This window comes from Embiotoca jacksoni, unplaced genomic scaffold (assembly GCF_022577435.1).
Source record: "Embiotoca jacksoni isolate LCO1_2020_lvr unplaced genomic scaffold, fEmbJac1.0.p SCAF_6, whole genome shotgun sequence".
Lineage (NCBI taxonomy): Eukaryota > Metazoa > Chordata > Actinopteri > Embiotocidae > Embiotoca > Embiotoca jacksoni.
The window spans coordinates 11,155,232-11,169,542 of NW_027185414.1; the positions used below are offsets into that span (position 1 = coordinate 11,155,232).

General features: G+C 42.8%; 1 protein-coding gene across 1 annotated transcript; it reads left to right on the plus strand.

Moving 5' to 3' along the window:
* Positions 1-1,673: 1,673 nt before the first annotated feature.
* On the plus strand, positions 1,674-13,909 carry abcb10 (ATP-binding cassette, sub-family B (MDR/TAP), member 10). The gene is made up of 14 exons (XM_069173828.1): positions 1,674-2,632; positions 3,575-3,781; positions 5,114-5,316; positions 6,174-6,308; positions 6,686-6,832; positions 7,973-8,108; positions 8,212-8,307; positions 8,663-8,872; positions 9,006-9,085; positions 9,242-9,422; positions 9,905-9,948; positions 10,227-10,261; positions 10,406-10,464; positions 10,575-13,909. The coding sequence occupies exons 1-14, from the start codon at positions 2,176-2,178 to the stop codon at positions 10,766-10,768; spliced, it is 2,184 nt and encodes a 727-aa protein (XP_069029929.1). The 5' UTR covers positions 1,674-2,175; the 3' UTR covers positions 10,769-13,909.
* Positions 13,910-14,311: the final 402 nt, after the last annotated feature.

A 14,311-nucleotide genomic window follows, 5' to 3' on the forward strand; every position in this document is an offset into this window, starting at 1 on the left:
CACATTTAATAATATGATTTATTTCGGGTCTCTTTCAAAACGTTGACGGAACATTTCTAAGTGAGTTGTTAACCATCTGGGTTTGTTTGGTTACGCCTGGAGAAGTTAGCTTATATGAGTCGTTGAATTCCTCGTCGAGGAGGATAAATCATGTGGACCGAAGCAGGGTCACCTTTCACGTTTCTGTGCTTTCAGCCCCTTTTCAGTAGTGATGGTGAGATGAAGCCTCATGAGGCATCGAACCACTTCAGCCAATTAGTTCGAGAAAGGGTTCATTGCTCGAAGCTTCATGTGAACACGAAACCACCTACTGGCCAAGTGTGTAATGACAGGCAGCTGTATCTGAACCACATGTGATGCATTGAATGTTTGTGTCTGTTATGGCTGTTGGGAATGACTATGAATTACAAAAATGTATGACCAAATAATTTCTGTACATAAATTATCATATATGTGCATAATAAAATATTTTTTGAATGTATTCTGTGTGTGTAAATTTTCCCAAAATGGTAGTATCATATGATATGGCAGGTTATGTAATAATGTTTTTCTGTCACTTTAGGAAAATGGCATGGGCTTAAGCAGGCAGAGGACAGTGGAAGTGCTTGAGGAACTAGGAAGAGGGGACTGAATATGCTTGTGTAACTTGGACAATGATGTACAGGACAGGGGACATTTTATTCATTTTTATTCAGAAATAACAGTTTCTCAACAGTTTTTGGTTTTGTGGATGTCCACATGTCAGAAGTAAGGCTAACAGCAGCCACCTTTTCCACTTTAGCCTTAGCCTTCTCCTTAGCTGACTCATACTTGGCCTCCACCATGGCCTTCAGAGCCTAAAGGAAAAAATATATAGTGCTGAACTGTGAGACACAATAAAGTACTCATTTGTTTCATGCATGCACCCATACATACCTGTCTTGTAGGGAGAACATAATTAGGATCCAGTTTGGACACAAATGCCCTGAATCCAACATCATCCACAATACTGAAGGGCTGTGTGTCCTTCACTATCATGGAGACGAGGGCTTCATCCAGCTCTTGTTTTCTGGTGGCTGGTTAAAAGAGAATAAATACAGTGTCTGTTACCTGTCTTTATTTGCACAATAAACAAAAGTGAACAGGGAAAAATTGTGATGGTGCATTTGTAATATTGTAATGACTTACCTTGGCTGGGTGAAGCTCCAGTTTCCTCCTTATTCTCATGCAAGGCACGGTAACGCCTCAGCATGGATGAGGTGTTGTTATTGTACCCCAACTCCTTGGAGCACAATAAACACCTCACCTTTGAATAAAATAAGAAACTGTGAAAAATACATTTCTTGATAAGCAAACCTAATGTGTCTGAAATAGAGTTAGATTTAGCTTACCTTATTAGGAGTTATCAAATCAAAGTGTTCCCACACAGGGGAAATCCTCCTCTTCCTATCTGGCTCCATCTTATCACCTCTCCTTCTCTCCTCACTCTCCTAAATCTCCAAACTATCTCACTCTCCTAAATCTCCAAACTATCCAAACTCTCAACTGACCTCAACTCTCCACATTTTGAACGGAGCCTGAGGGGTTCATATTGCCGTCAAACCTCCCGGCAAAATCTGAACCACTTCCCGAAGCAGTCACGTGGTACAGCCGGGCAGCGAGGCTTCGGACGTCATCATTTTTGGCTCCTCCCCTAAATGAAAGCAAGCCTCGACACACTCTTCCAGGAAATGCACCCTCCATTACTCGACACACGTTTCGAAGCGTCGGCACATCTCGTAACATCACTACCTTTCAGGTAAACCTGGGTTTATTCCTCAGAGCGGATTTGGTGCGCGTCGGTCTTCGGCTGCTTGTGTTCGCTTCTCACCCGCCGAAGCCGAACAAACATTCAGCGGCACACAACAGATGACTGTGACAGGCAGGGTGTCGGTAGCTGTTCGGCGATAAGAGATAATAACCCGGGTTGAAGGCGGCTGTCCGGCGCAGATAAAAACACACAATAACGGTCTAAACTCGACCATGTAGCGGCAACAACTGCACAGCTGAACTGCGGTGGACACACAGGAGGTCACCGACGCTGGAGGGGTTTCTCCCACCGGACCGACCCAACAGGAAACGCCGAGTCTGTCTGGAAAACACCTGAGATTGTTTTTACTTTGCGTCGGCGGGAATCGGGAGCTGACGACGCCGGAGATGCGGCTTTTAGTTCGCATGTCGAGCTGCACACACAGGGTGCACTGGTCCAAGCTAAAGCTGACCCAGCCCCGGACAATATGGCTGGACCACCGGCCGACCCTCTCGACTGCCGTCCGGAGGAAGAGACAGTCGAGCGGGGTGAAGTTCTCCGTGCATCCGATACCTCCCTTCCCCTTCGGCTCCCCCGGCTCCTTCGTGTCGGTGTTGCCGTGCAGCCGTCTCCCCAGTCTCCCCCGTCTCCCCGGTCTCTCCGGTCTCTCCGTACTCTGTTCACACGCACCGACGGCCCGAGCACGGACGCTCACACACACACCTGTTGCCTTCGCCAGCTCTTCAGCCTCATCAGTGAAGAGCGAGGCGGACACGGAGAGTGCCCAGACACCGACCACGATCCCCCTGGAAGATGTCAATAGGATTTTGAGACTTGCTCACCCGGAGAGATGGAGACTGTCAGGTAACTTATGAACTGAGGGCCGACTTATGTCCCCTTGCATCACCGAGCATCCTTGACTCCCCTCACAGGGTCCTCACTGAATTTTGTAAAAAAAAAAAAAAAAAAAAAAAGGCTTTAACTTCACTGATGATAATACAGTTTTCACTTTTATTATGATGTTTTTTTCCGTAGTTCAGACTGAGACTCCCAAACCTTTATTGGACTGAAAAAAAGGCAACCCTCTTGACGCTGTGGGTTAATATGTTGACTTTTGTCAGTAAAGCTCAACTAGCTTCAGAGCTGATGGTGTGCTGTAATTATGCTCCTCTCCTCATCAAGGGATGTGATCACCTTTTTACATCATCATTTCCCACACAGGAAAAATAACTGTCTGCACAGGAAGAAGTTCATGAATCTTACTTGTGCTTGGTAAAGTTTATCTCATATATTAAACTAGTGTTTACTTCCTGTTTTGGAGCAACTGTTGTTGGCTTTGTATGATTTTTGTTTTTGTTTTTGCGTAAGCCCTCTGTTTCAAAACTCAGGAAGAAAGACAAGTGTAAATACTTAGTTGGATTTTTAAGTTATCGATGTGTTTACAGCATTTCCTTAATTTCCTGTTTATCTGGCAGACAGATGCACAGCCATCATTTCCCAGTTTTGGGAATTAGTGACAACAGTCACTTAACTCTGCCTTTCTGTCATTCATACTCTCTGCTCCTCTCGGCTCTCTTCAATGTTTGCCTGGAGAGCTCTGTTTTAAGTGTGGTTGGAAAAACAACCCCGAGAAGTGGTGTTTATTGGGGGTTGCTGTAATAATTCCAAATTAATTATTAATTGTCGCTCTGAGTTTTGCTTTCCACCATTATTTTTTTCAACTAAAGTGTGTGTTGTTGTTTTTTTTTGCTTCGATTCTAATCTAATCTTTCTGCGGCTGTCTGTCTCTTCTTGTATCCACCCCAGCTGCCGTCGGCTTCTTGACGGTCTCCAGTGCAGTGACGATGTCGGCTCCCTTCTTCCTGGGCAGAGTGATAGACACCATTTACACCAGTGGAACAGACACGGAGACAATGGCAGCCTCTCTAACTTCGCTGTGTGTCATGCTGACAGGACTGTTTCTGTGTGGCGGAGCAGCCAATGCCGCCAGAGTCTATCTCATGCAGTCTTCAGGTGAGATGAGGAGGGAGAGTCACTCTACAGAGCACATGATGAAAACAGGCACCGACTCATGTTCAGTCAACAGGTCAAAAAAAATAAATAAATACAACTCAAGATGTACAGCTAAAGGTAAACTCGCTGATGTCTGCATCAATGAACAGAATATGAGAAAGCTGTCATCTGTCCTCCAGGTCCTCACCTTTTACTTTTCCTCCTCCAGAAATTAAAGTAAAAAATGAATTGGTATCCATGCAAGAGATAGTCTGAACGTTACCATTAAGTGAGATCAGAGAGCCATTCTCACTTCTGTTTTTTAAGTATGAAACCAGGTGAGGTGTTTAGCTTAGCAGGGAAAACAGCTGGCCTTCCTCTGTTCAACAAAATTAATCTACCGGCACCTTTTAAAGCTCGCTAGCTAACACATTATATCTCATTTCTTTCACAAACAAAAATGCCATAATTATAGGTTGTGGTTTTCTGGAACACGTCACAAACCGACTCAACGCTTGTGACAAAGAGGAGACGAGACGGGTTGAAATGCCAATGGACAGTTTTATTTCAAATTAACAAAGTTAAACTATAAACGAAGCATGAGGTGTGACGATAAGTTGCATCAGTGATGGGTGAGAAACGTGTATGCAAGTGTTGAAGGTGGAAGGTGAAGTCAACCGAACCAAATGATGTGGAGTGAGACAATGAAACCAGGCTGGTATGTGTAGCAGTGGTGGAGGCCCACACCGGTGCCACTACGTCACCTGAAGGAGCCTCCCTAACTGCAAACTCGAGCAGGAAGAGGCCACTTGAGCTGCAGCAAACAGAAAGGGAGGCTCGAAACAAACATGACATGCTGTATTTATCTCTGTTACAGACGCTTCCTGGATGTTCTGTACGTGTCCTGGCAAACTTTCTGTTTGTGTACAGATTGATGTATTTTTTTTAGCCCGCTTCAGAGGTGCTGGTTGGCATTTTTTTTTTTTTTTTTCTGAACCGAGGGGGACCCGAGATTAATGTCAAAAAATAAATAACGGTATCTCCGAAAATGTTGATTTATCACTCAATCAATTGTAGTCTTTTATTCGGTTAATTGGTTATTTTCTTTCCGATTAGCCAAATGCTCATTATGAGTGCCTAAAGTAATATTCTCAAAAGTGTCATTACATGTGTGCAATTTAGCACGTTAAGCTTTAGACGAGTTTTGTATTTTTATTATATGACTATCTGGATCAATCAATTGTCTGCCAATCAAATGTGGAACTGATCATCAACTCATCAGTGAATTAGTCTCTTGTTTCATTGCTGTGGTCACCATCTTCCTCACTAATGCCGTCTCTCTTCTCACTTCAGGCCAACAGATTGTGCGTAATCTCCGTGCCTCCGTCTTCTCCTCCATCCTCAGACAGGAAGTGGCATTTTTTGATCGGAACAGGACGGGGGAGCTCATCAACCGGCTCTCAGCTGACACGGCCGTGGTGGGCAACTCAATCACAGACAACCTGTCGGACGGGATGAGAGCTGTCGCCCAGGCAGTTGTTGGTGTCAGCATGATGGTGAGGATGTCCCTCTGAGGGCTCTGCTGTGGTCGCTCAGGACACGTCTGAATGAGGGATCAGACATAATTTATTCTGGGAAATAACTGCGATATTATATTGAATGAAAGTGAAATAATTGGAACACAGTTATTACAAAATAAGGGCACGCTCAATGTCCTATGAGCCGTGAAAATAATGATCTTGGTCTGATCAGAAACCAGCACGTGAAAGTGGTTTTATTTTAATCAGCCTGACTTTTAAATGTGAGGAATGGTGATTTTAATTTGAAATGTCACTTTATTGAAAGATCATGATGTCAGACGAAGACAGAGTTAAGTGCGGGCATGTCTAGTTTTGTATTGTTCACGACAAGGAAGTAGCTGTGATTTTCTATTATCTGCGTCTTTTCCTTCTGCGCTGCCTGTCAGTGAGATTAGTTTCCGATTGGACTGTTGTAAAACTGGTTAACCAAAATACACACCAGCACGGAATGGGGAGAGTGTGTGTGTGTGTGTGTGTGTGTGTGTGTGTGTGTGTGTGTGTGTGTGTGTGTGTGTGTGTGTGTGTGTGTGTGTGTGTGTGAGACGCTCAAAACAATTAACAGCAGCAACAAAGTGTGTTACGGTGGGGCCTGTGATGTGAGCAGTGTCGACATTGTTTTTATAATTCCTCTTACTGCAAGAGGAGGAGTCAAAACCTTAACATTGCAAGTTTAATTTGACACATCTGACTCTGAAATTTCCCCAATACAATGTTGTTAATGTGGAGCCATTCGGTGTGAACCTCATTATGTTCCACGCCTCCTTCTCCTTTCTTTTTATTTCCTCCACTTTTATTTCCACTAACTGCGGATTTGTTTTCTCTCTCTATTCTAGTTCTACATCTCTCCCAGTCTAGCAAGCTTTGTGTTGCTGATTGTTCCTCCTATAGTCGTTTTTGCCATCATCTATGGTAGATACCTTCGCTCCATCTCCAAACGCACACAGGATGCACTGGCACAGGCGACACAGGTACAGTGCACAGAAACAGACTGAGGAAGCTGCCAAGAAGTAGTATGTGGGTGTGGTGTGTTAAACAGTTGTATGTAATGTAATGTAATGTAGTATGTAATTTTATAATCAAATCCTTGGCATTAAAAGATGCTCAGGGATTTTCCTAATGCCATTTTAATGAAGCTCTGAGAAAAAAACAGCATGTCATATCAGTGGTTAGTGAAGCTGTGCTGTTTGTCCAGTCCTCAGTCTTATGTACATGTTATATTAACACTACACTTCCTGTGGTAACTTGATTAAATTTGCAGTTGGAGTAAATTTGCTTGTTGATAATTTGATTTCCAATCAGTGAAGTCCTAATATAATTGTCTTCGTGCGTGTGTGTGTTTGTGTAGTTGGCAGAGGAAAGAATCAGCAACATGCGGACTGTAAGGGCTTTTGGTAAAGAGCTGTCAGAGGTCGACATGTACACAGAGAAGACAGACCATGTCCTCAACCTGGCCAGAAAGGAGGCCGTAATGCAAGCGGGTTTCTTTGGAGTGGTAAGGTTGTATGTTTGTGTGTGTGCGTCCTGTGATGCAAACCAAATCTGGAGTTAGCAAATAAGGTATTGTAGATGAGCTTCTGCTTCTCGCCACCATATTTCAGGTTTGTCACAATACCGCAGTGGTTGACATCTCTGTACAAACGAGACGTTTCACCATTTCAAAGAAAATGTTGTCCAGTTCTTCACATAAGAACAGACATGGACCCACATGTGTGAATTAAAGGTTTAAAACAGTGTTGAAACAACTTAACACAACATTGTCCGCCTTCCAGCTATTTAACAGGTTTATATTCTTAAACATTTGGAAATCTATATACTTTTTTTTCAAATGATTAGTTGTTCCTAGGGAAATATTTAATGAAAAGCAAAGGCCCCATATTGTAAAATTTAGATTTCCATTCTTTTTTTGATTATATTTTGTGATTATAAAGCAGTTTAGGTACAATATTCATACTGTGAAAGTGTCAAACACTCACAGCCAGTATTCAGCAGTGATGCCATTTGGACGAGCGATTTGGATTTCTGTCAGTTTAAGATGTCACTAAAGAACAGGAGGAAGAAATCAAGAGTCATTGTTCTGTTGCAGGTCCAGCAAGCAACAAAACCAACCTGTGGTTGGTTGAACTGGGCGTGCTTTAACCAGAAACGAGTCAGCCAATCAGAAGAAAGGATCACTGATAGCAATGTGTCTTAAAGACGGGAGCAAAACAGCCTGTTTTGGTAGAGCTCAACAGAGGACATGCAAGACTATATTTAGGGGGTTTTGTTACTTGCAACCACAAAAATATATCATTAGCAGTAGCAGCACCTGTCCTTTGCTGTTTCTCAGATCCACATCTTATAAAGTTAATTTTACTATCAGGTAATAAATGTGTCTTTGTTTGTGCCTTGTGAATTGTAGTTTGTTCCAGGAATCAAATCAAAAGAGAGGATGGAAAAACTGTCCACTTGACTCATCTAGCAATTTCCCAGATAAGCAGTCATCAGTATAATCAGAGCTGTGTCAGGGACATAGAGTATCAGGGAGTAGTAGTGACACCAGATGTTATCATAATTTAATAACATTGTGTGTGTGTGTGTGTGTGTGTGTGTGTGTGTGTGTGTGTGTGTGTGTGTGTGTGTGTGTGTCTCTCAGACTGGTCTCAGTGGTAACATCATGATCCTGTCAGTGCTCTACAAAGGAGGCCTTCTGATGGCGAGTCAGCACATAACTGTGGGAGAGCTCTCATCATTCCTCATGTACACCTTCTGGGTGGGCATCAGTATCGCAGGTAACACGCACATATATGTTCACGCTTACGAATATCTGTACAGGGTATCTGTGTGTCTGTGTATGATTGGTAATAGTGTTGTGTTCTTCTGGTTGATGTGTAGGTCTGAGTTCATTCTACTCTGAGCTGATGAAGGGTTTTGGAGCTGGAACCAGACTGTGGGAGCTGCTGGATAGGAAGCCTGAGTTTCCTCTAAATGGTCAGAACACACACACACACACACACACACACACACACACACACACACACAGCTGCATTACAGTGTCACCTCACTGCATGATTGGCTACCTATTGCTTGAAAAGTGTGTTGTATTTATTGTAAAATGTAGGTCAACAGAAAGAGTCTTAGAGTTTTCCTTATTTTTGTCTACTCCGTTAATAAATGTGATAAACAAGCTACATTTTGAGATGTGTTAAAAGACCATCTAGTAGCTTTATTTTTTTAATTTCTCCGCCTCTTATTCTGAAATTTGATTAATATATTAAATTAGTCCGGTGAGTTGAGCTAAATACCCATTCTGTCTCCGTGTCCCTCTTTGTCTGCTCCTCCACAGAGGGCCAAGTCCTTCCTTTAGACCAGCTGAAAGGCCAGCTAGAGTTCCGTGACGTCTCTTTTGCCTATCCAACACGTAAGGAGGCTCCTATATTCCAGAACCTCAGTCTCTTGGTCCCTGCTGGTACCATCATGGCAGTGGTGGGACACAGTGGCTCGGGGAAGTCAACTCTGGTCTCACTGCTGCTCAGACTGTATGACCCCGATGCTGGTGAGAGCAAGCTTGTTCCGTCTTCTCCTTTACACTTATACTTCAGCTACTGATCAGTTATTAAACACTGAAATATATAAGAGTATGTCAAGTGGTAGTTACATTCCTGTAAGAATGAATCCCTCTTCTCCAGGTATCATAACTATAGATGGTCATGACATCAGGGATCTAAATCCCTACTGGCTCAGAAGTCACATTGGAACTGTCAGCCAGGTAATAAATCAACATTTAACTTTATACTACAGATATAACCCACTCCACACACATTCAATTATTATACACAGTGTGATGTGTATTTTCATTTACAGTTGGTGGTCAAATGTTCTCTTCATCTTCCTCACCCTCCTCCTCTTCCCACCTCTGTCCCAGGAGCCAGTGCTGTTTTCTTGCTCCATCAAAGATAACATAGCATACGGTGCAAAGGACCCAGATGCTGTGACCACAGAGGACATCTACAGCGCAGCCAGAGTGGCCAACGCCTACGACTTCATCCAGGCGTTTCCTCAGGGCTTTGACACTCTGGTGGGGGAGAAAGGAGTGCTGCTGTCAGGTGAGGAACAGAGGCAGAGACACAACAACAACAACAACAACAACACCTGCTTCACTCCCCAACAGTCAGCTTTCCATGAGTTTTAACAAGGCTGATGCTACTGAGGATATTTTTGGAAGGAGTCATTTAGGTTTTCATTTGGTGATCACTCTCCCAGGGTTGTAAATACTGTATATACCCAGTGTTGAGAATACATACTCAATAAATTACCTTTTTCTAACTGTCAACTCAAAGTAATCCTCTCATTTTCTTACAGGCATTTGTATTCTGTGTATGCGCTCCGGTTTCGTGTTGCTGCAACTCCACCGTGTATCTTTGTGATCTCCTCCATAACTGCTTGTTTTCAGTGTCCTGAAAGGGGCTTTGAAATAAAACATGTTATTACTGTTTATTAATCGCCCAGTTCCATGCAGACTGTAGACGTTATTTAGACGTAGCCTTTAGACACATGCATATGGTTAACTTGTGTGTTTGTTTCTCAGGTGGTCAGAAGCAAAGAATAGCCATAGCCAGAGCTCTGCTCAAGGTAAATACAACAATGTGATTATTACACTGTTACATGCACAGCTGTGCTCATACCTGTCATCTGCACTTTGTTATCCCTTAACCAGGTAACAGTAAAACAACTGGTGTAGGTCATCCAATCATGAATGTTTGTTTCTTTGACTGTATTCATCATCTGTATTTAATCATTCCATTTGCTGAATAATGAAAGTAGCTTTAAAATGAAACGGGATCTTTACTTTAGTCTCAGCTTTCCTCAATCAGTGTCTTGAACATCATTTGTGTTTTTTGTCTCCACAGAATCCAAAGATCCTGCTTTTAGATGAGGCTACCAGGTGAGAGAGACAGTACCTATGTTGATCCTTTTGTCATTTTCTTACTCATCAGGGCAGGAGTACAGACTATAGATAAGTTATGATGCTATTACTGAGATACATGTTTGGTTATTTTATTGAAAAAAAACAACCGTCTGTCTTTAGTGCACTGGATACCGAGAATGAGTTCCTTGTCCAGGAGGCCCTGGAGCGTCTGATGGAAGGTAGTTTGTTGTCTTTTCTGTCTCTGCCTTTCAAATTCCATCGCTAATTTAGTATTAATCAAGCTAACATTACTTCTTCTTATTTCCTGCTCTTCTTCCCCAATCAACAGGGAGGAGTGTCATGATCATCGCTCACCGTCTGTCCACCATTAAGAATGCGGATGCTGTCGCTGTGGTGGACCAGAGGCGTGTAGCCGAGAGCGGACACCCCACAGAGCTGCTCGGAAACAGGCAGGGTCGGTTCAGGAAACTGATGGAGAAACAGGCGTTTCTACAGGAAGAACAGCAGCGAGCACTTCTCTGAGAGGACGGGTGAGTGAATCAGGAAGAGGAAGAAATCAGGAGGTGAGGTCAGCGGCCGGGTAAAACTGACTTTGAAACGCCCCCTAAGCTGCTGGGAGGAGACGGACATAAAAGCTGAAGGACAGTACAATTTTTAACTAAAGAGAGAAAGAGAGGAGGCAGATTGGGAACCCAGTGAAAAACATAAGGGGATTTTCAAAAATGCTCTCACTTCCCTCATTGTTTCACTGCTGAAAAAACTACAGTGTAGCATTACATGAAGACACCAGAACACTGAAATGTGGATCAGTGAAATCTTCGAAACCGTTTTGAAAATATCTCATGCACTAAAAAAGAAACCTGGGATGAAAGTCTGAAGGAGATACGAGAAGACAGATACTCGCTCGGAAGGCTCACAGCCAACTGGGATTTAAATCGGTGTCACTTCTGTAGTTTCAGACAAACGAGAGGATTTGACAGTATGTCTCCTTTACTCTCTGCTATTCTCACTTTGATTTTCATAAAAAAACCAAAAACAGTCAAGTCTGATTTATACAGCACTGCTAAATGTATATTTGTTTTGTATTTGTGTCTATATTAGAGTTTTTAAGACTTGAAGCTTACATGCAGAGCCTCTTACTATTAGAGTCTAAACAAATGAGAGCAGCTATATGTGGTGTTTACACTGTGGTGTAAAACGGGACTCAACCCTAATATATTTTGATGAATATACGCATATTTGTCATAAATAATACAGTGATAAATTGAAAATCAAAGCTGAGGTGCTACATATCTAGAACTGGCAATTCTCTTAAGGGACATTGCCTCAGTGAATCATGTTTATCATGGGAGTGGTTTTCTTTTACATTTGGAATTCGTTTTTCTCACCCAAGATTTAACTGTCTGCCGTGAAACTGCCAAAACTTTACCATATTTGTACGTCAGACAAAATAAAATTTGCACCATTATTTGGGGAGAGTTGAGTGAAGCCTGCTGAAAAGCCTCTTTACTGGATGATGCTCTGCGGCCCTCGAGGAGGAAAAGTTCAGGAGGCACGTCATCAAAGTCTGAGGTGGTCTGTGTGTCCGTCCGTCCGTCCATCCATCCATCCATCCATCCATCCATCATCTTCCACTTATCCGGGGTCGGGTCGCGGTGGCAGCAGGCCAAGCAAGCTGACCCAGACTTACCTCTCCCCCGCAACATTTTCCAGCTCATGCTGGGGGATCCCGAGGTGTTCCCAGGCCAGCCGAACTGGGCAAACTCACAGGACCCCTCCAGTAGTCTTGCCAGGGTAAATAACTGGTCCACGACCGGGACGGAATCCACACTGTCCTCTTGAATCTGAGGTTCGACAACAGTCGGAGTCTCCTTTTCCAGCAAGCTGGCATAAGCTTTGCCCGGGAAGCTGAGTAGTGTGACACCCCGATAGTTGGAGCACACTCTCCGGTCCCCTTTTTAAAAAAAAAAATGGGAACCACCACCCCGGTCTGCCAGTCCATGGGTGCTGTTCCCGACCCCCATGCGACATTGAAGAGGCGTGTCAGCCAAGACAGCCCAGCAATGTCCAGCGCCTTCAGCATCTCAGGGCGGATCTCATCCAGCCCCGGTGCCTTGCCACCGAGGAGTCTTCAGACGCTGCCTCCTCTCCAGAAGACATGCGTTATCTCAACAATTATCTTCCTGTGTAAAATCCATAAATCCTTTATCATTTTATTTCATCATCTTCACGGCAAATAAGACTGTAATCTTACTCAGCCTTCTTGGCACGGTATGGAAAACTGACTTTACAACTAAAAACAAGTAAATGTAAAGCGCTGCTCACTGCATATGTCAGTCTATGATAGGATTATCACTGCCACTCTCTGTTCACTGCTTGCTGTTTACACCATGTGCACTTGGCCAGCTCTAAATTCTATATAAACAGCTCTAAAATCCTCTACGTGTTAGCCACAATGCTGTTAAGCCAGCTAAATATTATAGCTGGCATGGAAAGGCTCACTGAGAAGTACTGATTCTCCTCAGTAAATATTTGACTTGTAAAAGTCCTCTTCACTGCTCAGTGAGTCTGGAGAGCACCGCTTCAGAGGATTTTCTTTTTCTTTTTATGCCAGACACCCAAATGTCTTGAGTTTGAATTCTCTATATTTAGGACTGGGTTGTTTTTAGAGGTACACTTTAGGAAAAAAATGCTGTGTCATGTGGAGCTACAGCGCCCAGTTTGATCCTGGAAATCACTGAATGATAAACCTCTTTTGTCGATTCAAGTGCATATTACAGATACATCTACAACAAGGACAAAGACCTTAATGAAGAACAAACAGTTGAAAATGAAACTGTGTCGTGGCTCATAAACACAGACATTTACAAATCATCACATATGAATGATGGACCAGTCGGTGTATAACTAACAGCAATTGTTAAAATTGTAGTTAACTAATACAAAGTAAGAACTTTCTGGAAACAAGTTTCTCTGTAACATTTGAATTGTTTGACCACTCAAGGAAAATTAGAAGATTGCAATCACTCAATGATTGGAAGCTGTTGAATCAGTGAATTATAGCAGACATGCTCATTGACTGTCGAGCGAAATAAATCCAGTGTTGATTAGAGATGATTTAAGCAGAATCTGAGCTCCTTTCTTCATGTTAATCAACATATCCACCATAGGAGGGTTTATTATGGAAGATGTTCTTATTCTTTTCTCTCTTTTTTTTTCATTTTAATTTCACCTAGAAAAGCAGGTTGTTATTTTTACTTGAATCCCATTCGATTTTCATGTCATGGTGACATGTTAGTCCACAGTTCAAAGCTAATTTCTACTTGAACCGATGCCTCGAAGATCGTCTCTGAACATCTTTTGTGTGGCGTAATATTGCCAAACCATTTCTAATGAAAGTAAATGGAAAGAAGTTAAGTTTTGTTACAAATTGTATTTGCTATTCACCTCACTTCACTCCAGAATAAAGAAAACACTGAAGGGGCTGAAGGGTGCATCAGCTGATAATGGACCCACGTGTTGACACAAACCACAGCTGGGAGTTTCTATTGTTTTTTTTCTAACTTGTATGTGATGACATATATGGTAGATTTCTAATTATTTTTGTGTTTGCTAAATTATTATACATCTATGTGAAGACAAATAAAGTGAAATATTAATAGATTTTAATTGTGGAAGATTTTTTTATTTTGTGGATGCAGTTTTGGATGCAGGGGTCTTAAATTAAAAGCACTTGGTGGTGGGAAGATGAGTTCCATCTCTTGCTCTGTCACTGTGTATTATACTCTGTTGCTTGTACCAGGTCACATTTGCTTACAATCTGTCTCACCAGCTGCTCCTCTGCAGTGTGTCAGGCCCCCACCAGGTGGTGCTGCTGCTTCATGCATTCAGCTGCATCCGGGCTCTGAAGTGCTCACTGCTCACTGCAGGTTGGTGGGATCAATGTTCACTCTGTGCATCTTACCAAAATAAGGCTTCGTGGTAACAACATGAGTAATGTGTATTCAGCTGTTGGTAGGTTGTGTTGACAGAGTTGTGAGCCTCTCTGCAAATAGACTTGTCTTA

Bases quoted from the DNA above. Each gene is read 5' to 3' on its own strand.
- abcb10 (XM_069173828.1), top strand. From the start codon at position 2,176: ATGCGGCTTTTAGTTCGCATGTCGAGCTGCACACACAGGGTGCACTGG. The intron at 8,308-8,662 runs GTCAGAACACAC...GCTCCTCCACAG, and splicing joins GCCTGAGTTTCCTCTAAATG to AGGGCCAAGTCCTTCCTTTA. The intron at 9,423-9,904 runs GTGAGGAACAGA...TTTGTTTCTCAG, and splicing joins GAAAGGAGTGCTGCTGTCAG to GTGGTCAGAAGCAAAGAATA.